The 25,492-nt window shown below is 39.3% G+C and overlaps 1 protein-coding gene across 1 annotated transcript; it reads left to right on the top strand.

The window, feature by feature from the left end:
- The first annotated feature begins 13,796 nt into the window (after positions 1-13,796).
- Positions 13,797-14,601, top strand: LOC132636154 (uncharacterized). Its single transcript, XM_060352896.1, has 2 exons — positions 13,797-13,910; positions 14,063-14,601. Exons 1-2 carry the CDS (start codon positions 13,844-13,846, stop codon positions 14,311-14,313), a joined length of 318 nt encoding a protein of 105 aa, XP_060208879.1. The 5' UTR covers positions 13,797-13,843; the 3' UTR covers positions 14,314-14,601.
- Positions 14,602-25,492: the final 10,891 nt, after the last annotated feature.

The following is a 25,492-nucleotide window of genomic DNA, read 5'->3' as shown; positions in this document are numbered from 1 at the left end:
CGTCGCAGTACAGCTACACTTATGGCAGCTCATAATCCGAATTTGAACTAATTTCATAGCTCACAACACCTTTGAGCTCTTGCCACAACTTTTTCTTTAACTTTCTTCCCCTACATCTCGTGATACAATCTTAGAATCATAGGACTACAGCAATTCTTGCTCCATTACGACTCTCTCGGAAACGTAGGTATATTCATCTTCGATTTTTTTGTACCAGCGATCACTTCGTCAGTCGTTATTCCTTGTTGACTTTCCGGTGTGGCCTTCTTGCCATTGTAGTTAGACATAAGTTTACATTGATGGTTCATATAATTCCATATGCTCCCATATTCAGTATAATTAGTGATCCGTTAGACGTTTTCTAATATCTGGTGGTACGGCTCTCTTTCCATTCATAAGAGCAGCGTTCTTCCTTTCTTCAAAAATTTCCAAACTACCAATCGTTGTTCCTTTTGCTACAATTGTTATCCCTTCCGGTGCCAAAATTCCCTTTTGTCATCATCCCACGTATCCTTTGGGTTCGTCATTCTCTCCATTATCCTCTGTGGGCTTAGCTTGTAGACCTTTCTTGCTCTCTTTATTACCCTTTAGGGCATGTCGCTACATACTTAGGTACGGCAGAATTTCTCTCGATACGAGGGATTCAAACCATGGTCTAAAAATGGCATAACTCATGTTGGCGTGAAGCGCTCTCTTGAGTTGTTTTCCATACTTCCTCCCTATACCTGCCTCATGGCATACTTATTTTCAATTCGTTTCTGCTTCTTGTTGGCCTCGAGCTAATAAATTTCTTCTTCTAGAGCTTGAGAACGTCATAATTCCTTTCAAGTCTAATATGCTCTACCCCCCCCCCCCCCCCTCCCTTTAAAGATGTCCTTATACACCAATAGCCTTCGAGTATCCATCGTCTTTAATACTTATCTGCTGGCCTTCACGGTCTTCTTAAGGCCGGAGTTCCTTCATCGTATGGTCTGACTTATAGTCCTTTTTACTAGTTACCATCTTGTATTCAACCAGAATACTTATAAGGGTCAGATCCCATTCCGATACCTTCTTTTTCGTCCTTCCATACCTCTGTATTTTATGACTAATGATTTCCTGGACCAACAAGTTAATGGGGACGTCGGGACTCACTACGTCCTTTATGAAGTGTTCGATTATGCCTTACTCTTTCTTTGCTTATAACATCTCGAAAATTCTTCTTACCCTGAGTTCTCCTTCCATTTATGTCTATACCATACTATTTTTTCAATATTTCATACCTTTCTATCCACTATCAATCCTTTCACCCCTTTAGTTCGTTTACTCATAATTCTTCTTAATCACACGGTTGTGTTGCAGTTCTGCATCAAAGTTTTCCTAGTGTCCTACTACTTCTTACTCTTAGCACGGAATTCTTACAGTTCACACTCTCTCCATCCTCGTTCATCAAGCCTTTATACGTCTTTTTGATGCTACAGCCAGGTTGTATTCTATGTACGCTCCTTACATTTCATTCTATTAACTCTATGATCGAATCATTCGGTCTTTACTGGAATTCTTGTTCCATGTCATTAATTTTCTAATCAATTGTGTCAACCCCTCATCCTTGTTCTTATCCCGATGATTAATTGGTTTCCTATAGCCAAATTGCTAGAGTATCCTTCATACTCTCATGGTTAGAGGGTTCTAGTTACTTTACTCCTACATTCTCTCCTCTTCCTTCGATCCGCCCATTAGTATACTTTCCCTACTTCCATCCTTAACCTTACTTCCTCCTAGAGCGCCCTTCTCCTCCTTTTTATTTACTGTATTGACACTGAAGTTCGTAAAATATTCCTTTACACGTGCAATCCATTCTATTCTTAAGTCATCTTTTAGGAAAGCTCCTCCATGTCTGAGGCAACCATGTCAATATGACTACACGTTTATCCCTTTATATACCTCTCAGGAGCTGGAAATCTCTTAGCATCATTGTAAGGCCTGATCATTCTTTCTCTTACTTCACATTCCTAGTTGTGGTCATTATCTTTTAGTCCCACTTATCGAAGTCTGTTCTCTAACCCCACACATTCCTCTTTTGCTCCATACTACCACACTTTACCCCTTTCGCATGCCTACCTTCGAATTTTATCCAATAGTTCCTTGAGTTGCCCGTCATCCCTCTTGAAAGCTTCACTCACTTACTACATTTTGATCTCCTTACTTCTCTCTCTCTCTCTCTCTCTCTCTCTCTCTCTCTCTCTCTCTCTCTCTCTCTCTCTCTCTCTTTTTCAAGACATTCCAATCTCTTTATTTTCTACATACTCACTTTCTTCCTTTCCTTGATGTTATTGCATTATGACTTTTCAGTTCTAACCTGTAGTAAAAATAACATCAACTTACCTTGTAACATTTGTACCATTTTTTGTCACTTGAACTTTGTTACCCTATTCGATTAATGCCTTCAATATATAGCAACATCGGTTGCTGGAACACACATATCGGTTGGCGCAGCCACATATGGAATGTCATACACTTACATATATATGTATTTACTAACGCCCCGCTTACAAAGTATTTCCAAATGCTATTCGAACTTATCCCAATTCTAGAGCTGTAATGCGCCTTCCTTCTCCTTGTCAGTCTAATCCGCTTCATTCTTTGCGACCTTCTAGGGTTTTTAAACACTCCACATACTCTAACTTCCTTTAAGCTACTCCAGCTTCTCACCTGTCTCTTATGTCCGCATTAGTGGGACTCTTAGTACACTTCCCAGGGGGCCACCCATCCTAATATTTCTCTCACCCAGTACGCTTAACCTTGAAACTCTGATGAGATCCGGTGCATTAATGTTGGTCTGATCGCATCCACCTCACCATACGACCTTTATCACATAACCTAAAGTGAGTAGAGGTTTTTGACAGATTCCAAAACATTCTCGTAAGGCATCTCCCTCCGAATTAGAAAAGATCGCTTATTCTTCCGACTCCACAAATACCATTTTACCCTTTTTTAATCCTCAATATTCACCTTTCATCTGTATTTATGACCGCTTTTCATCCCAAATTTCAAGATCCACGTTGGTAGCAAAAATACCTTGATCGCCGTTACTTATAAATACTTGGTTATCGGTCCCTTTAGGATTTCCGCTCGCCGCTATTAAGTAATAATATACAGCAAATGCACATACATAGGAAGGTCCAATAAAGTCTCATATACCTGTAGTCGATTGGTCCCCTGTCTGATCTGGTGATCTAGAAAGTGAAGTGTGCTCTTCATCATTGTCTACCCACCATCTGCTCGTCTGGCCTTCATCATCTCTCTCATCTGAGTCTGAGGGATATGGATAATCGGGCAAATCCTGGTATACCGACGGCCAGGATAGAGGGCTAGAGTAATCCGTAACACTCACCGGGGTAGCTGGTCTGACGTAGTGCTCTGCCATAGGAGAAGCTGGTACGGCCTCGGGAATCTCCTCCTCTGGTGTCCCAGACGAATACTCAGACGGATCCGTGTCATAACTCTGGAGGAATCATCGTTGGGTCCTCCGAGGGACCAGTCTCAATGGAATAACTAAGGCTCCTCCTATTCAATCCTGGAGCCTAGGGTCCTGGATCTACTCTGGGGGCCTTCTTAGCACCCCCACTTTCCGAGGCTGATCTCTTCATTTTGGTCAGTCTGCACTTACCTACAGGAAAAAGGGGTCAGAAGCGATCTTTCCTATACTCTGGCTCTATCGCACGATCTAAGACAGAAGGAAAGGTCAATGGTTCCTAAATGCCCCGCAGCCTCCTATTTATAACTGTGGCCGGCTTCACACCCATAAACCGGACTCTACCGGACACGGTCTGTACACAATCCCTAGGACGAACTGCTCTGATACCACTTTTGTCACGACCCAAACCGATGAGCCGTAACGAGTGCCCGACCACTACTAGCTAAGCACTCCTATGCTTGCATTTACTTCTCACTGACTATCCTGGGCCCATACACAATCTATAATTGAGTTATACTGTCTCCCGAACAATCAACACAAGAGACACCATATCGAGAACTCATGGCCAACACATACACATAAGCATAAATACCGAGAGTAACAGCGCAGGTCGATTTGACTTATATATATATATATATATATATATATATATATATATATATATATATATATATATATATATATATATATATATACTGTACAACAAAATAAGTGCCGATGAAACTGCATAACATCACGACTACATATCACTGTCTACAGACCTCTATAGAATACAGACTGTAGATGAGACAGGAGAAGGCCCTGCCATACCCATATAAGTATATAACAAGATGGCATACCAAAAGAGTTGCAGCTCCGGACCAGTGGAGCGCATTGACTGCCGTTGAGGGGAGGTCCTACTGATGTGGATCGTCTGGCTAGCTACCTGATCCTGCGGGCATGAACGCAGCGTCCACAAGAAGGGACGTCAGTACGAGTAATGTACCGAGTATGTAAGGCATGAGTAATAACATAGTAAGAGATACCGAACATGAAAAATAACATAAGGAAAAATATGGAGCATGACATGAGATAAGGGAGTAACATGTACTTTCGATTGCCTCTTAAGACGGATACCATACATGCTTAACTTCTCATAAAAAATTTCTCTTGCATATATGTCATGATAGTGCTGCGGAATGTGCAGCCCGATCAATATATATATATATAGGAACGAACGGCCCGATCCATTTAACCATATATCTCGCGTCCAGGCATCCCGCGTCCGGGACTATATCATAATATACCAACTGATCATGTGATTATGCATCTATAAAGCCTCGCCTTTTTCCCATATCCCCTATATACATATACATATATCACATACATATATAATATAAGTAGCATGCATGAGAGCCCAAAGGAAGCTATAACTCTATCGGAGTGACGTAAGGTCGATAACCTCCAATTATATTATGGAATAATCATCATCGCTCTATCTCACCTTGAAGGAACAATTATTATAAGGTGAGACCAATAACAACGAATAAGATTGAGAAAGTCAAGAAAAATAGCTCAATAGTCTCACACCATCAATGAACTCATAACTTGAGACTTTTAACCATAAAATCATCATCATCATAATCATCACAGAAAATATTCTCATCTTTGACATCATCATTAGCATGATAAAAACATGTTCATCATCGTTGTCATAAGGGCTTACAAAATCAAAAATCTCTAGGTTGCAAAAAATACGGGCATTTTGGAAAACATTTATGGATTTTTAGAAAAGGAGTCATATCTTTGAATCACGAAGCTCTAGCTTGAAAAGAAGGAGGCTATGGAAGCATTTATGGAATCATAACCTAGGAATCATGCCTTTAAAAGAAAGGGACGAGCCTTAACATACCTGTTCAGCCTCCAACTACCAATGCTTATCCGTCCGATCCCACAAATCTACATATAAGACCATTCATACTATGATTAGGCCTGTTGTTATGTATTTATCCTAAGGCTTCAAATAAATCTTTTTATAATCTACCGAAATTTTAGCAGCATCTCCTCTGTTTATATGCCTAGCCCGGAATTCCAACTCAGAAACCAACAACAACAACAACAATACCAACAATAACCATAATATTTCCAATACCAAAATACTTCATAAATATCTCATATGGTGTTTGTCCCATATTACCACCACAGAATTATTTTATAACTATTTAACAGCTCCATTTCCGAAAATAAATCAAGATTAACGTTAATAACAAGAGATTCACACCTTCATCTCGATAATATCGCTATATCTTTACTTCTCCACCTTGAGCTTAAGCCACAAAGCGCCGCTATACAATTTTGTAATCACAACTATACGCCATCTGGACCGGAATTTGGGAATTATACCTGATTTAGGCTAAAAAGTTGGTGTTGGAATGTTGGGGAAATTTTTGGAAGATTAGAGGGAGTTTGGGGTGCTTTTGCTGAAAAATAAGAGGGTAGCCCCTTTATATAACGGTCCAGGTTCTACCTGGACCGACTTAAAATTTGCTCAGCATGATAGCGTTGTCACGTGGTGCGTTCGCACTGAGTCACGGGGTCTTGGCCTGCACGTTCGCGCCACCGTCTGGCACGTTCGTGCCACCGTCTGGCACGTTCGCGCAGGGTTAATTTCCTGCCCTGATAGCCTATGTTAAAACGCGCATAACGTTTGATCCCGATATTATATGAGAGCCCACGACCTATAGTTGGAAAGATATTTCAATTATCTACAACTTTCATTTTTGGTATGTTTTCAAATTCCAAACTTATAATGGCCTTTTGGCCTCTTCAAGTGAGATCGTCCGAAAACATTTCCTTAAATCATCCCTTTGGAGGGCTTACGCCCATATTTGGCTTAAGGGTCCTTCTTAAGACTTGCTCAACTTCTCATGTACTACTCATATAATTTTTCATATGTCCTTTATAAAATCCCAGCGTGTGGGGCCCACTTAGCTTACAGTAACGAGGGCTTTTTTGTCAAGTAACATATGAACCGATTCACCCCATATGGTCTCCAAATGTCATGCATAGCATATATATATATATATATGCATGATTATATATATATATATATATATATATATATATATATATTCTTATACTCAGATCATATAATCTTCATCCCTAATCCTAGTATGACTTTACTCTTCTCTGAGCTCGTACCAAGCTGTTTACGAATCTTGGTAGCGCGAAATTTTCCGGGGTGTAACAGATCATGAAAAGAGCATAGAAGCTAATAAATAAAGAATGAGAACTAGAAGTGTATAAAGGGTACCTATAGGGGATATTTGGATCGGTTTGCATGTTCCGCAACACATGCTTTCACATCTGGATTGGGTTGCACGTTCCGTAACATATGCATTTATATTTACCACTGGTCTAAGGCCAGTTGGGCAGTTATGTATTTACCATCACGCTACAGTTGGTTGGGTAGTTCTACCACCGAGCTACGGCCGTTCAGGCAAATATGTATTTACCACCATGCTACAGCTGGTTGGGCAATTAATACCACCGAGCTACGACCGGTTAGGCAGTTACCACTGATCAGTCGGGCAATTGCGCTCTACCATCGGGCGACAATCGGATGGACAGTTATCACCATGCTAATTGGATGGGCATTTATCACCATGCCGATCGGGCATTTAACACTGATCAGTTGGGCAGATAGTACCAGGATGATAAGTAGGTCAGAGCCACAGTATTGTATATAGATGTAGTTAAGCATATGAGACTATCGAGAGACATGCATTATACATGGATAGGGTTGCACGTCGCAACATATGTTCGAATAACGTTATGATAATAAGCTAACCAGGGCCATAGTAGGGTATATAGACATAGTGGAGATATCAAGAATATGAAGAGTTATATATATGTATGCTAGATTTACATCGGTAGCTCAGAAGTGCTAGTTTGATTCTTGTTGTTCTTCTTTACAGTATATGTTTATTATGTTATATTTTCGCCTTACATACTCGGTACATTATTCGTACGGACGTCCTTTTACTAGGGCCACTGCGTTTCATGCCCGCAAGTCTTGCGATACAGGTTGACGGATCTCTCATTAGGATATCAGTTCAGCAAGCAGTGTTGTGGCACTCCATTTGCTTCGGAGTTGTTCTGTGAGTCAGCATGGTTGCATATGCATTTGCGTGGGTAGGCGGGGCCCTATTCCGGCCACATTATGTCATGTACTCCAGTAGTGGCTCGTAGAAATATATGCATAGTTAGATGTCCTATGGTCACCTCGGTCTATATTCTGTTGTATCATTACTATGGATAGCCTTGCCGGCATAAGTACTTGGAATTAGCTTAATGACGTATGTATATTATCTTTTGGGCTGTGTCCCATACAGTTTATGATATTTATGAGTTAGCATAATGGCCCACTCTGGCTTGATTATACGAATTATGTATGTTTTGTGATGCTCGGTAGGTTAGCTCCGGGTACCCGTCATGGCCCTCCGATTGGATCGTGACAATACTACCAGGACCCACTCAAATAGGTAACTCAGATACTTGTTCCAAAAAAATTATAGTAGTAAGTGATTCAGGGGTGGCTTATGTAGTGACCTCTATAGAGGAATTGGTGATTGAGACCACACATATTGAGGAAGAAATTTATGGAGCACAAAGTTAGAGGGAATTCATGGGAAACTCAACAGCTGAAATGAGTTTGCCTGCTGAGCTGATGAAACTAAGGACAGGGTAAGTGTTGTTGGTAGTGGTGATAGGACTAAATTAGTGGAAAATTTAGTGGGAGCTGTAAAATCGGTGGAAGATGAAGTGGCTGATGTGCTGGATAGCATGGGTGAGGGTAATGCGAAGAAAACAGATGTAGTTCAGGATTTTGAACCCTCAGTTAGTTTTTAGAGAGGATTACCAACAGTTGATGCCCATGAGCCCATGGAACAAGTTGAGGAATTTGTTCCAACAGTGGATGAAGATACTCCAATGGAACAAGTTTCTCAACCTGATCCAGGTGAGAGTCCTGTTGGTAAAGAAAATGATGATGATGATCTGCTTATTGTTGAGCTGACGAAGAAGAAGGTAAGGTCCAAGCTTAAAAAGGCATCTGGTGAGCCTATTCTAAGGCCTGATGATGAAGTAGTTGAGCAAGGACGCTCTTCAGTACTGCCCAGAACCCCTCACACCAGGGGACCAAAGAGAAAGGGTGAGGAGGAACTGAAGAAGGCAATGCTAGCTAGCAAAAAGCGTACAACTCCCAAAACTAGAGCTACTAAGCCTACTCCGGCATCCATGGTGGAATCTGCAAAGAAAGAAAGGAAATGAAGGGTAAACTTGTGGCCACCCCAAAAAACAAAATCTACTGTTGTGAAGGAATAAGTTACCAAACATGTTTCATCCAAGACAAATCCCAGTTCAAGCTGGTGGATGAACCAACTGAGAGTGGAAAGAATGAGTCCTCGGAGTCTGAGGATGAAAACATCAATGAAACTAAAAACTATTTTGACTTAGATGACTTGAAAGACCCTACCAAGTAAAGGATCTCGATGATCAAGAGACAGACTGTGTTGAGAGGGAGAGTAGTCCCTGGCCATGGGGGCCCTGAGATGGCCACATTATTGGGAAGGCTTGAGCACCAATGGTGGAGTAACCGGTTTCTTCCAAGGGAATAAATGAGAAAGTTGTGCAAGGAGAAGGTTACTGAGTTTTATGTTAATGTTACCTTCAATGGAGATCAACTGACTACACTAGCACTGTGCTAGGGGTTAAGATTACTTTGAATGCTCAAATTTGGGTGAAATTATGTATTTGTCCTCTGTGGGTTGGGAAAAATATGTGAAGAATGAGTGGCCATCACTTGAAGGGATGGCAACTGCTTTGGAGATCACAAGAAAATTCTCTGACAACCCATTATCTAGGCAGCACAAGAGGGTGTAGAAGAGGGAGATGCCCAGGATATACCAACTGTATTTTAAAGTGGTGCATCGTATGGTTGTGCCCAAGAAGGAAGGAAGGGTTGAGCAAAGATTATTAGACATGACTCTAACGAAACTTCTCAACACTGATGTCCAAATAAATCTGTCTAGTCTCATGATCATATTTATAAGATAACTCTACAGGAGAATAAAGGCCATGGGTTGGCCTATGGGTTCTGGTTGGCTAACATCTTTGAACATTTCCAAGTGCCAATTAAAGTCTAGAAATAGTAGACTACAAAGGATGTCATTGGGGCTTTGGAACAGGTTGATCAATCAGTTCCAGTTAGGGATGTTGATGCTGAGTTGGAAATCTTGAGAGACCAACTTGTAGCCAAGGAGGCTGATATTGCAGCACTGAAGGATAAGCATAAGTATGATATGGATATGCTACATGTCAGATATGGTCGTGATCAAGAATTTCTTAAGGCTCAGATTCTAAGTTTGTAGACTGCACTAGACAAGGAGAAAGCAGAAAACACCAAGACTATTCAGGACTTGGTCACAGCTCTCACCAAAGATCCCTCTTCGACCTCCAAGCCCTCCTTCTAGTTTCCTTTAGCCCATCTTCCTTGGTTAGTTCATGGCTTTTGTTTTGAATCTTAGCCCTTGTTTAATCTGTTATGTATGTTTGTTTAAATGACTATGAGTTGGTGTCACTTTTTTGTGATAATGGAAACTGTTTGCTTCTCTTATATTTCTGTGCCTATTTAGTGTGACTAAAATATTCAAGAAAGCATAAATTAAGCTAATGTTTCTATTATGTCTGTATATGTGATAGCCCCAGTCGCTATGAGTTCTATATTAGCACAGATTTAATTGATCTTTAACTGAACTGAAGCAACTTTTTAATGATGCCAAAAGAGGGGGAGATGTACCGTGTAATGTTTGTGACCCAACTATGCTAACCTGGTTCAATCTTAGTAGTGTTCATTTTCCAGGCTTTGAGATGTTTGGAACAGGTTTCACAAAGCATCAGGGACACGGGTTTGTCATCATCAAAAAGGGGAAATTAGTCAGCACTAGTACGTAAATGTTTTGATGATTGACAAAGTGAATGAACCATGTCAATGGGCATGTTCCATCTCAGTAATAGATGTGAGATAAATTGAATGAACCAGGTTCCTGAACTAGGTCCATGAACATGTTCCAGCTCAGAGTCCTGCTGCAAGTAGAACTCTTGAAATAAGATAAGGACTTGGCGGACTATTTACAAGATTTCTTGCCATAATTATCCAGGATACGCTTCAGACTCCTAAAGGAATATTGAAGTCGCATGACACGCAAAAAAACTAAGTCAACTCAAACCCTAATTCTCATATTGGGCCTTATCACATAGGGTTTGTGTTCAGCCGACTTGCTACGCACCGAAAAGCTATATATATTCAAGTACTCTCTTGAAGAATTTCACGCACTCACATAGAGAAAAAATTAGAATTTGAGTGAACACAATCATAGCAATAATTGTGGGTTCTGATTCCTGAAGTGTGGCCTGATACAAAGAACAAGAGTGAAGAACCTGTTTCATAATGTAATATTTACAGTCTTCAAATCTAAAATCGTGTATTAGGATTTTTTATCGAGTTGTACCTTTCTAGATTTCATAGAAGCAATTGTCATAGGTATAAACACTTGTCAAATTTAGTTTCAAGTTGGGGCAACTTGAAGTGGGCTCATTAGTCTAGGGAGATTATTGAGATAGGAATTAGAGTTAGTCTAGGTTACAGAGGTTGTAATCTGAATTTGCAAAGGCTCACAGTTGTATTGGAATTTTGGAATAAATCCTGCACAGGTGTAGGTCGTGATTTTTTCATCCTTTGTGAGCTGGGTGGTTTCCACGTAAAAATATTGTGTCCTTACTTTCCTGTTCTTTATTATTCCGCAAACGCTAGCTTGGAACAGGTAGAGTAACCTGGTCTATTCTATAGGCAAAAATCGGGTATCACTTAGGATAGATATTTGGTCATGCAAAATATCATATATTTGTATGGCTATAAATCATTTCATTAAGGGTAAAAGGAAAAGTTTTTAAGTTAAATTATTTCTAAATATATAAATGTATTATTTTTTTAACAAACTAAAAAGAAAAGTGTATCATATATATTGGGACAGAGAGAGTATTTTAGTTTGTAGTGTTTGTAATTCAAAATGTAGTTGGTCGAAGAGGGATGGCTCTACGTGTGTATTTAAATAAGAATGGGTCTACATGTGTTGCTGTGAGTGTAATTATGGGAAGACGGATGGGCCTGGCTGTAGAGTCAAGAGGTCTTATTAAGTGCATCGTGGAGATGGATAGTGAAGTGGCTCTCTTAATTGCATAGACGAAGTTTTACGACTTTTTAGTTTGTTATATTTAGGAGAAAGACCAAACTTTGTCTTTGGCTTCCCAAAACTAATGGCCGGTCACCGTATTCAGAGAAAGCAAAATTAAGAATATGCTAACTAGGGTCTACATTAACTTGGATATGATTGTAGTACAAGGTTAAATGTAATTTAGTTTTATGGAAATGGTCTAATTCTATTTATTTATTTATTTATTTATTTATTTTGTGTTAGTACATTACGAATATACTTGAGCATGATAAAGTAGAATATGTGTATTTATATTAACTATATAAAATAAATTCACTAAGCATTAAATGTACTCTTAATATTAATATAATTATTATGAATAGTGTATATTGTCTTTTGTCTTTGATTTATTAAAGGCTGAGGTTCCTTATGGATTAATATGCCTAATAAATTGGATAATGACAATATGCACTTTATGACATAATAATTAGTTGATAGGATCCATGTCTTACGCCTCATTTGTTTTCATTAAGATTAAGACGTTTGAATCTGAATGCATATCTGAATTATTAAGATGTTGTCTCTAGATCTGAACATTGAATGATTAAGACTATTTGTTTTTCAATATTTGAATGTGCATAATGTATTTATTTCAACATAATAAATATACAATTCAGATAAAAAGTAACTAAGTATTAGAAAATAAATATAAATCTAATAAAATAAAATTATTATTTGACAAAAAAATGAAAGATTTATGTTCGCTAGTGATAGTGGAGATGCTTTGTAATAGTGGTGGTGTCGATAGTTGTGATGGTTGAGGTGATTGGTGTTGTAGTGACTGGAATGATGGTGGCGGTTGGTAGTGGTGGTTGTGATGGTGGAGTTGGTTGATTTTAGTACTTGGCGGTGTTGGTGGATGAAGAATGTGTGGTGGTTGATGATGGTGTCGGTGGTAGACAGCGGCAGTGCTAGTTATGATAGTAGAGGTGATTGGTGGTAGGATTAGCCACAGTGGTGGTAGTGGCTGATAGTTGTTGTGGCGGTGATGATGACGACGTTGGTGGTGGCGACCGCGACAATGACTGTTGATATAATTATAATGATGGAGGTGGTAGGTGTGGTAGCAACAGACAGTAATGGTTGTCAACAGTGATAGTTGCCAGTGATGTCATGGCAGAGTGGTTAGTGGTGGCGGCTGGAGGTTGGAGACGATGGTGGTGGTTGACAGTGATGGTGGTGGTTTTGACGATGGCAGAGGTGGTTATTGGTAGCGGATGGGGGTGGGCGTGGGGGGTGGAGAGTGGGTAGGGGTAGGTAGGTAGGTGGATGGGGTGGCAGTTGGGAGGGTAATGGTGGTAGTTGTGATGGCAGAGCTGGTTAGTGGTGGTAGGGCGGGTAGGGTTGGTGGTTGGGGTGGGGGTGAAGTTGATGGTAAAAATTATTTATACAAAAATACCTCTTAATGATATCAAGATTTTGTTCAAGATCTTAATGATTAAGACCTATTGGCTATTCAAATCAAATAAGTGCTTAGCTCTTACGTAATTAGATGAACCTAGTGACCTAAGGTCTGAATCATTCAGATTCAAACTTTCATCAAGTTCAAACAATTGAGTTGTTTAGAAATTGACATACCTCTTTAGAAAGCTTATAAGTTTTTATATATAAACCTAATAGATACTTTGTGACATAATAATAAGTGTGTATAAATAGTACTCCCATCTTATACACTTTTATATAAGATTGATATATTGTTTATAGAAAATGTATATTATTGTATAAAGTTGTATATCAGGTGTATAGATACTATTGTGATTTTTTTTTTTTAGCTGTGCAGGGTAAACTAAAATAATGACTACGTGGATGCAATATTTTGTGTTGGACTGTATTTTTTTTTTTTAATCCCAAGATAAATCCACCCAGACGTGTGAGAGGAGAATATATGTGAAAGAGTGTGCTTCTAGTTAATAGTGCTTTTCAAATTATCTTTATTAAAAATGAAAAAAATAAAATAGAGAGGAGCCTGATTCATGTGCTAAAATGAGCTATAAATACAACACTCGACAATAAGCAACATTGTCATTCACTCATTCTTCTATTGTCCATCTTCATACCAAAGTAGCATCACACAATGGCTGGAGAACGTCCTCTCTATAACTTTGCATTTTACTTGATTGTTGTCTTAGCTACAACTACTGGTTCATCACCTTACCTTCCATCTTACACGACTTGAAATTTATATAAATATATTAATGTGTGCCTATGTCTATGTTTTAAATGTATATTATTCATGTATTAAATATTCCATGTATCTCGCTATGCTAATATTGGTTATATTCGTAATATGCAGTTGCTATGGCTTCTCGGGATATGTCTCTGGATATTGTAGCGATTGAACAGAATTTAGTTCCAGTTGGTGATATAATAACTTGCTTAAAAACATGCTACGTCCAGAGTGATTGCAAAGATGGTTGGCTTTGTTCAGATTGCGCAAATGATGCATTTGATCAAGGTGGAAAGCATTGCGACAAGTTTACTTCTTCTGGACAAGGTTATTTCTCATCAATGCTCCGTCAAGCTCAGTCGGTTGCTGCAGAGTAAAATTTCACTGCTCTATGTTTGTTAAGTTCCCTGGTAAAACGTTGTGTTCGTCAATGGTTACTTTTGTTTCCTCTTTGTGTAATAAATAATTATAAGCAACCATATATCCCTTAGGAAAACTATTATGGTTGCTTACAATAAATTTGAGCAATTTGGCTTTGTGATTGCCATTGTTTGTGATCAATCATGCAGTTAAGTTTCCTTTGATTCCTTGTACACCTATATTTATTAAGTACCTATATTTATTAAGTCAAATTATTTCAGAATCAAAATTAAATAGTGATTGGAGATAAGATGTGTTAAATCAAAAGTTGTTTCAACGTTATTTTTCAAGAGTAATCTCTAATAAATCAATTCAAAACGAAAAAGTTAAATATGTTGCTCACAGTGCGTGGATACAAATAATGGATAAGATCTTTGAAATACAGAGTATATTGCATGTAATAACTAGATTCATTTACATTTTGAAGCTTAGTGTTGTTTCAGAAAATATTCCCGATTTCTTGAAAGGAAAATAGCATTTTTAGCCCTGTATTATTGCATAATTCCTCTTTTAGTCTGTATTAACAGATGTAGCGTATTTAACCTTCAATTAAACAATTTGGGTGGTTTGGTCCAATTTCTAACTGGACTCAACTATGCTAAATGGATTGTAACTGCCCAAAGGGAAATTTGGATATTTTTCATGTTTCAACACAAGATACTACAACAACATATACAGCATTTTCCACAAGCGGGGTCTGGAGATGGTGGGGTGTACACCTGACTCCTACCTTTGTGGGGGATAGAGAAGTTGTTTCCGGTAAACCCTTGACTCGTGTTTCAATGCAAGATGTTCTACATTAAACAAAAACACAACCACTGCTATTCTGCCAAACATAAGGCTCGCAGCAGAAAGTAACTTCAAATGAAAGCTTCAAATAACAAATTAAAAGGAATGTTGATTTAATAAATTCACAAAAATAAAGAGCAAAATCAGGGTACTATAGCTAATTTTGTTTGAAAAAATCGAAGAAACACATGACACAGAGCATTCACTCTCTTACCACTTGAAATGGACAATTCAATCCTCTAGTCGTCATACGAATTCCCCCAGTCCTTGGTCATTTTGATGTTGAAAACCAACTCAGAAGGAGCTCAAATTACAAACAAAAAAATATTCAGCATTGTGAAATGCCTGCAATTTAGGGGGTGAAGACGAATATTAGGTGTATCTCCCGACTTCTCTCCATGCAGATACAAAGCCGCTGACGAAGTCTCAATTTCGCTTCTTTAAATCCAAGCTGGGAGTGGTGGAAAACCCCACCTCCAACTTGATGGGGGATGTTAGATAATATGGTTCGGTCGTGTATGTGTCAAAGACTAATCCTAGTGTTATGGGTGAACCTCAGGGCCGGCTTCAATGTGAAGCAACTAAAGCAAATGCTTGAAGCCCCCAAGTTTGGGGGACCCATTTTTTAGCAATCACTTATTTATAGTCCTTTTGTTGTAAATATATTATTGGTGGATGTTCACCAAGTGAAAGTGGCTACCAAGTTTATATATTAGATGTCACCATGTAAAAGTGGCCACCAAGTTTATAGATTAATGCTTGGATATCAAGACTATTTTGGAGAGAAAGATTATTTCTTAGTCATCAAAAATTTTAGCCACTAGGTTTCCTCCTATACTTTTCCATCAAGGATGTTTAGTCACCAAAAATCTTGGCCACTACGTGTCCTCTAATTACTTGGCCATCTAGGATTTTTACTTCTATAAATATGAGGTCATGTGTTTTGTAACATAGAACATAAGTAATACACAATCTTATCTCTCTCTATATATTTCTCAAATGTATTTATTTTATAGTCTTTATTTTATAACACGTTATCAGCACGAGACTCTGCCATCTCGAGCAAATACTTTGAAAGCCCCAAAGGTAATGAATTTCTTTTTCTTAATTAATGGCAAATCTTTCTAAACGTGAATTTGTTGCCTTAGATATATCTGGAATAAGCTACTTGTCTTGGGTTCTTGATGCCGAAATTCATCTTGATGCGATGGGTCTGGCAGACACCATCAAAGATGAAAATCAGGCATCGAATCAAGACCGTGCCAAGGCAATGATATTCCTTCGCCATCACCTTGATGAGAGCTTGAAAATGGAATATCTCACTATAAAAGATCCTCTTACGTTGTGGAATAATTTAAAAGATAGATATGACCACCTGAAGATGGTTGTGCTTCCACAAGCACATTTTGATTGGACCCATCTGAGGCTACAAGATTTTAAATCTATTTGGGCGTATAATTCTGCCATGTTTAAAATTATTTCTCAGTTAAAATTATGTGGTGAAAATATCACCGATCATGATATGCTGGAGAAAACATTCTCCACTTTTCCTGCTTCGAGTATGCTCCTGCAGCAGCAATACCGAGATATGAAGTTCAAGAAATATTCTGAATTAATCTCACATCTTCTAGTGGCCGAACAACATAATGAATTATTAATGAAAAGTCATGAAAGCCGACCTACTGGTACTGCCCCATTCCTTAAAGTGAATGAGGCAAATTTTCGCCATTCTAGGCGTGGAAGAGGTCGTGGCCCCAATCGTGATCATGACCGTGGTCGAGGAAGGAATTTTAATCATGATTCTCGTCTTGCACTAAGTAATACCCTTCACCACCAGTAGTGTAAAAAGAAGGATGAAAAGCATGAAGCTGTGCAAAAGAAAATTTCAGAAAATAAATGCTTCCGATATGGAGGAAAGGGGCACTGGTCACGTACTTGTCGTACGCCAAAGCACCTAGTTGAGCTATATCAAGCCTCTCTCAAAAAGGCAGAAAAGAATTCCGAAGCAAATTTTATTTCTGAAGATAATGTTGAGCCCATGCATCTAGATGTGGCAGATTTCTATGAACTCCCTGAAGGAAAAATAGATCATCTGGTCGGTGATGGAACTATAATAGTTTAGATATTTTCACCCATGTTGTCACTATTATTTATAATAGTTATGTTTCCATAGTTATGTAAATAAAGTTTGTGTAATGTTTTGTTTAATAATAATATCTACTTTCATGTTCACTTTGTCTATCCTTTCATTTTGAAGAATGTATGGAAATTCCTTAAATTTTATTTGGATCAATGGCCAAACATGAAGATATTTGTGTGATTGATAGTGGAACAACGCATGCCATATTCAAAGATGAGAAATACTTTTCTCACTTGCGTAGGAAAAGGGGAAATATTAATACAATTTCTGGCAATTCGAAATTGATAGAAGGCTCCGGAAGAGCTACTGTATTTCTGCCTAAGGGGACAAAACTTGTTATAGAAGATGCATTATTCTCTTCTAGATCCCCAATAAACTTGTTAAGTTTCAAAGATATCCGTCGTAATGGGTATCACGTTGAGACATTAAACGAAATAAATGATGAATATCTTACCATTACAAAGAATGTCTCCGGCCAGAAACATGTTTTGGAGAAATTACCAACTTTGTCTTCTGGACTGTATTATGCAGAAATTAGTACAACTGAAGCACACTCGATCGTACACCAGAAGTTTAATGATTCAAGTACTTTTGTGCTTTGGCATGACCGAATAGGTCACCCTGAATCAATAATGATGAGACGAATTATTGAAAATTCAAATGGGCATCCACTTAAGAACTTGAAGATTCTTAAAAGTGGTGAATTTTCATGTGCTGCTTGTTGTCAAGGTAAATTGATAGCTAAGCCACCACCAATGAAAGTTGACGTTGAATCTCCTGCCTTTCTAGAGCGTATACATGGGGATATATGTGGACCTATTCATCCACCCTGTGGGTCATTCAGATATTTTATGGCCGTAATAGACACATCTTAAAGATGGTCTCATGTGTGCCTCCTATCATCTCGCAACCTGGCATTTGCGAAATTATTGGCACAAATAATACGCTAAAGAGCACAGTTTTCGGATTATCCCATTAAGGCTATACGCCTCGATAATGCCGGAGAATTTACGTCTCAATCTTTTGATGATTATTGTTTGTCAGTTCGGATAAAAGTTGAACATTCTGTAGCTCATGTTCATACCCAAAATGGACTTACTGAGTCATTTATTAAACGACTACAATTGATAGTGTCACGACCTAACCGGAGGGCCGCGACGGGCACCCGGTGCTAGCCCACTCGGGCACCTCTTAACATACCTTTTCATTTACATCTAGGTGAGCCACATATCAAATCATACTTTCTATTCATCAATCGTACTAATCCCATTGGACAATCAATACATTTATATCATCATTTGCAACTATGCCCACATCAATGTACATAAGCCGACGAGGCTAACAAAATGATATCCAAAATATAGGCCGACAAGGCCAAACACATCTAACTATATACACATGTCTACGAGCCTCTAAGGAGAATACGTCATATCATATAGGCGGGACAGGACCCCGTTATGCCCATAAATATGTACACAAAAGAATCAATACCCAAAAGTTATAGCTCCGAATGAAATGGAGCTCCGCTATGTAGTCCCTGAGAAATATAGCTATGGATCAAGTCTGTCTCCCTGGACACCTGCGGGCATGACGCAGCGTCCACAAACAAAAGGACGTCAATACGAAGAATGTACTGAGTATGTAAAGCATGATCAATATCATTATGAAAGCATAATATACAACAAAGCAATAGCATAGGATGAGAGATAGTTGTATCATCGTCATAAGCACTTACTTGCTTCTCATGGGGACTTTCCATTTCTAACGCGTATTTTTGTACATACATCCATATCCGTATCCGTACTCATTTACATTTCGTCCATAATCATATTCATATACATATTCTTATTCGTATTCGTATCATATTCGTATTCATACTCATATCTACATCATATACATATCCATATCATATACATAGCATACCTAACCACGAAGGTTCAGTGTTTCACGTACCCAACCATGGCTAGGCTCGGTTATCATACATACCTGGCCAACCAAGGCTCAGGGTTACACATACCTAGCCCTACCAAGGCTTCAGGGTTATCCGTACCCAACTGCAGAGGTGCGCGCGCGTTACATAAATATATATTCTACCCGGCCATATAAGCTCGGGGTTCCATAATAGTCATACATAGACATACATATACATAAAAGCTCATAAGAGTCTCTAGCATCATTACTATTATCATCGTCATCATTGTCATCATTGTCATCATCACCATTATCGTCGCCATCATTATCGTTATCACTATTATCGTCGTCATCATTACATCTATCCTTATAGGATTATTCGTCATATGAGGAACTTAGTACAATCGTAACATATCGAGAATCATGAGCTTAGTATCTTTTGAAGATAGATTCATTTGGAAGACATCATAGACTTATAGAAGATTTAGATATTTGGCCAACGAACCTTGCCTTATGAAAGAAGGGTTAGCCTTACATACCTTTCCGTTCAACTATTCTATCACTTGCACGTTCTCCTTCAATGCTCGCGTTTCTACCTTCATTAGAGTCATACTATCATTAGAAAATCGATAGCTAGCATACATGACTAAAACTAGAGAAAATTGGACAGCATCTCCTTTATTTATACGACTTCCTCCATATCATATATCAACTCCCAAACGTCAATAATACATTCACAATCATAACAATAGTCTTTATTCATCCACATTATCGATATTTCTCAATTCACTTCCAATCATCCATATCCATGGTCATAACACACGATTACGTTCATTCATATACAATGCCTATCCCATGTTCTTAACATAATTTATAACATAACCATATCACAACACATTAAGAATCATGACTTAATTCAAGCTATTACTCAAAATGACACTATTCCCATATTCATGACCCATTTTTCTATATCCTTCTACAATCCAAGTGTTTCAACTTTCAAATACCTTAAACAACATGGAAATACCATAAATCTTACCTTAGAGGATGTAGGGATGAACCTTGGGTGGAAACTCCTCACTTGACCAAAACCCTAGTTTCACCTTCACTTGGATTCCTTGCCTTGGATGAACTTTAATGGGTTTCTTACACTTGATTCACTTAGTTTGATGTTGTTGATCTCTAATATCTCTTGAATTCTTGTAGGAGAAGTGTAGAGATATGTTTTAGAGAGAAGGGGTGTGAAAGGGAAATGAAATAAAATGAGACTTGATCCCTTATTAATAATACAAATATGTCCTGACCAGTTTCTACGGACCAACATACGATCCGTATAAATTATACTGACCGTATGTCTGGCCGTAGATTTGGTCCAGAGAGGGGTGATATTCTGGGCTGATTATACGGTGGAACATACGGCCCGTATGTTTTATACGGCCAGTATGTTTGGCCGTATAATGCCCAGTTTTTCGAAGTTCATTCTCGTCGACTCGTTTGATCTCCAATCCTTATGGAACCTTCATAACACTTGTTTATCACCTCATTAACAATCTAAGGGATGTTATAACTCTTCTCCAAAGCATTATTAAATCCTCGTTAACTTGTTACTCGTAATTCCTTTTCGATACCTATCGTATGTCTTGCCTTCTCTTGGCAAACTTTCTTCCCCTATCTCGAGCGTCTTTGAAATCTTAATTAGGGTCATCAAACGTCATTCCTTACTTATTGAAATACCGTATACTCGTGCTCTTCTTTAGTCTATTCGTTGTGCATCAACGGAAAATTTTCTGAGGTGTAACATTCTTACCCCCTTAAGAACATTCATCCTCGAATGTTAAGTCCTCGGGGATTCTATAAAAATTTCGCCAGAGTTTCCCCTGTAATATGGCACTACCATCCTGTCACAACAGCCCATAATAACAATGCCTCACAGGGCCACAACATAATAGCAATAGAATTTGGCCACACACTACCCAAATGCATAAAACGAAAACACACATACCTTATGATCTTGATGTCTAATCTTGGATTTCTTCTAGGGGCTGAAATAAGTGTGGGTACTTGGATCTCATAATTTCTTCCGCTTCCCATGTCATTTCTTCTCGTTTATTGTTTCTCCATAAAACCTTAACTGAGGCCACTTCTTTGTTTCTAAGCCTCTGTACTTGCCTGTCTAGTATGGCAATGGGTTCCTCCTCATAAGTCAACTTTTCTGTCACTTGTACATTGTTTATGGGCACGATCCTGGCAGGATCTCCAACACACTTACGAAGCATCGAGACATGGAAAACTGGGTGAACTGACTCCAAATCAGAAGGTAGATCTAATTCGTAGGCCACTTTGTCTGCTTTGCGCACAATCTCATAAGTCCCAATGTACCGGGGACTAAGCTTCCCCTTTTTGCCAAATCTCATTACACCCTTCATTGGTGACACTTTTAAGAATACCTAATCTTTCACTTGGAACTCTAAGTCCCTTCGATGATTATCCGCATAGTACTTTTGACGACTTTGAGCTGCTAATAACCGATCTTGAATGAGCTTGACTTTCTCTATGGCTTGCTAGACCAAGTCTGGCCCTATCAATTTAGTCTCTCCTACCTCGAACCACCCAATTGGGGATCTACACTTTTGCCCATATAAAGCCTCATACGATGCCATTTAAATGCTAGAATGATAACTATTATTATAAGCAAATTCGATAAGTGGTAAGTGATCATCCCAATTACCTCTAAAATCTATCATACATGCCCGTAACATATCTTCAAGAGTCTGAATGGTACGTTCAGCTTGTCCATCAGTCTGCGGGTGAAATGTCGTGCTAAGGCTCACTTGAGTTCCCAAACCCTCTTGGAAGGACTTCCAAAAATTAGCTGTAAACTAAGTTCCTCTATCAGAGATAATAGATGTTGGGACACCATGGAGTCGTACTATCTCTTTAACATAAAGCTTTGCATAATCTTCCGCCACATGTGTCGTTCTGACTGGTAAGAAATGAGCTGACTTCGTGAGTCTATCCACAATCACCCATATAGAATCATATCTACATCGAGAATGGGATAAGCCTGTAATGAAGTCCATGTTAATTACTTCCCACTTCCAAGTCGGAATTTCTATAGCTTGCAACAATCCGCCCGACTTTTGGTGCTCAATTTTCACTTGTTGACAGTTGGGACATTGAGCTATGAATTCCGCTATATCTTTCTTCATCCCATTCCACCAATATATAGACTTAATATCATGGTACATTTTTGTTGCTCCGGGGTGGACAGAATAACGGGAACAATGAGCTTCCCTCAATATTTGGTGGCGTAAACCTGCCACATCAGGAACACATAATCTGCCTCGGCATCGGAGAACTCCGTCTCCTGCAATCTCAAATGATGACTCCTCCTTCTGAGGGAGTGTATCTCTGCAATGCATTAGCATGGAATCTTCGTATTGTCGCTCTTTCACTTCCGCTACTAACAACGAGACTGCTGAATTCTGAATGGTAGTTCCCCTGCTACCTGAGTCCACTACTCGAACTCCTAGGCTAGCTAACTGCTGGAGTTCACGAGCCATTTCTCTTTTCTCTGGTCGTCCATCATAAAAACTTCCCATAGATCTACGGCTAAGAGCGTCAACCACAACATTTGCCTTTCCAGGGTGATATAGGATATCAATATCATAATCTTTTAGCGATTCCAACCATCATCGTTGCCGCAAATTCAACTCTTTTTGCTTAAAGATATACTGAAGGCTCTTATGATCTGTATAAATATCCACATGGACACCATATAAATAATGTCTCCACATTTTTAATGCATGAATCACTGCAGCCAATTCTAAATCATGGGTTGGATAATTTTTCTCATGTTTTCGTAATTGCCTTGAAGCATACGCAATCACCTTACCATGTTGCATCAACAGACAGCCTAGCCCAATGCCTGAAGCATCGCAATAAATAACATAACCTTCCAATCCCTCTAGAAGTGTCAGGACGGGGGCATAAGTCAACCTATCTTTCAGCTCTTGGAAATTACGTTCACAAGCATCTGTCCATTGAAACTTTGCTGATTTCTGGGTCAGCTTTGTGAGTGGTGCAGAAATAGAAGAAAAACCTTCAACAAATCTCCTGTAATAACCTGCTAAACCCAGAAAGCTACGAACCTCCGTAGGAGTTGTAGGCCTTGGCCAAGTCTTCACGACCTCAATCTTTTGGCTATCTACCCGAATACCATCGGCTGCAACAATGTGCTCCAAAAATGTCACTGAGTTCAACCAAAACTCACACTTAGAAAATTTGGCAAACAACTCTCGAGTCTAAAGAACTCTAAGGACAGTACGCAAATGATCCGCGTGTTCTGCCTCGGATCTGGAATACACCAAGATGTCATCGATGAATACAATCACAAATAGATCTAGGAAGGTCTTGAACACATTGTTCATCAAATCCATAAATACTGTCGGTGCATTAGTTAGCCCAAATGACATTACTCGGAACTCAAAATGGCCATATCTTGTTCTGAAGGCTGTCTTAGGGATATCTTTCTCCCTAACTCTCACTTGATGATACCCGGACCTCAAATCTATCTTTGAAAACCATTTGACACCTTGTAATTGGTCAAATAAGTCATCAATCCTCGGAAGAGGATATTTGTTCTTAATCGTCACCTTATTCAATTGCCGATAGTCAATGCACATTCTCAAGGAGTTAACTTTCTTTCGGACAAACAATACGGGTGCTCCCCACGGGGATGAACTACGCCAAATAAAGTCTTTCTCAAGCAAGTCTTTCAGTTGCTCCTTCAACTCTTTCATTTCTGCGGGAGCCATTCTATAAGGAAGAATAGATATAGGCTTGGTGTCTGGCAACACATCAATAGCAAAATCAATCTCCCGCTCGGGAGGAAGGCCTGGAAGCTCTTCCGGGAATACATCCGGAAATTCATTTACTACGGGAACTGACTGAAGAGTTAGTGATTCGACTTCTACATCTTGAACACGCACTAGATGATAAATGCACCCTTTTGTGATCATTTTCCTTGCCTTTAGATAGGAAATAAACCTACCTTTTGGTGACACAGTATTCCCTTTCCATTCTAAAACTGGTTCTCCCGGAAATTGGAAACGAATCATTTTTATTCTACAATCAACATTGGCATAGCAAGAAGCCAGCCAATCCATGCCCATAATAACATCAAAATCTACCATTTTTAACTCATGCAAGTCAATCATAGTACGACGGTCACAAATCACAACTATGCAGTTTCTATATACTCGACTAGCTATTACCGATTCATCAACGGGTGTAGACACCTCAAAAGGTTTGATAGACTCCGGTTCGACTCTAAATCGACCCGCAATATACGGAGTAACATATGACAATGTGGATCCCATATCTATCAAAGCATATACATCATGAGAAAATACTGATAATATACCTGTGACCACATCAGGAGAAGACTCAAGATCTTGGCGTCCAGCCAAAGCATAAATACGGTGTTGAGGACCACTAGAACTGGGGACTCTCCCTCTGCCTCTGCCATGGCCGACTGGCGCATGTGAACCTAGCCCCATAGGGCGTACAGATGATGAAGATCTGGCTACCAACCCTGAAGCCTGGGTCTTACCTCTACCACGAACTGAGGGGCAATCACGCATAATATGGTCTGGTCGATCACATGAATAGCAAACCTCTGAACCTAATCGGCATGGACCCTAATGTTACTTCCCACACTGGGAACATCATGGCATGGGTGGCCTCGCCTGAACCGAATCACCTCTGAACTGAGATCCCGAAAAGCTCTGACACGGCCCGGAATGAGTGGATCTATCAAATCTTTGGCCCTTTTGCTATGTCCCCTATCATGCTCACGCTCACTTCTTTGTTGTTGTAGGCTTTCTTCTAAATTTTGAGCATGGGCCTGAATGCGTGAAATATTCATATTGTCCTGAAGGGACGCAGTCAAGCACCTATCCATCAAATCTGGCCCTAGGCCTTTCACAAATTGGTGCACTCAGTCACCCATATCTACTACCATGGCCAAAGCATACCTAGCCAAAGAATTGAAGCGGAGACTATACTCTAAGGCACTCATGCTTCCTTGCCTCAAATTCAAGAACTTATCGGCTCTAGCTCGCCGAACCTCTGGAGGAAAATAATGTCGGAGAAAAGCATCTACAAATTCTTGCCATACCGGGGGAGGCGCATGGGCTCCCCGTGAAACCATCCAAATCGTGTACCAATGAACCGCAACATCCCTCAATCTATAGGACGCTAACTCCACCGATTCAGTGTCCGAAACATGTATC

The sequence above is a fragment of the Lycium barbarum genome, chromosome 1 (genome assembly GCF_019175385.1).
Source record: "Lycium barbarum isolate Lr01 chromosome 1, ASM1917538v2, whole genome shotgun sequence".
Classification (NCBI taxonomy): Eukaryota; Viridiplantae; Streptophyta; class Magnoliopsida; order Solanales; family Solanaceae; genus Lycium; species Lycium barbarum.
The sequence above is the reverse complement of the archived record's forward strand: the minus strand, read 5'-3'. Positions and strand labels throughout refer to the sequence as shown.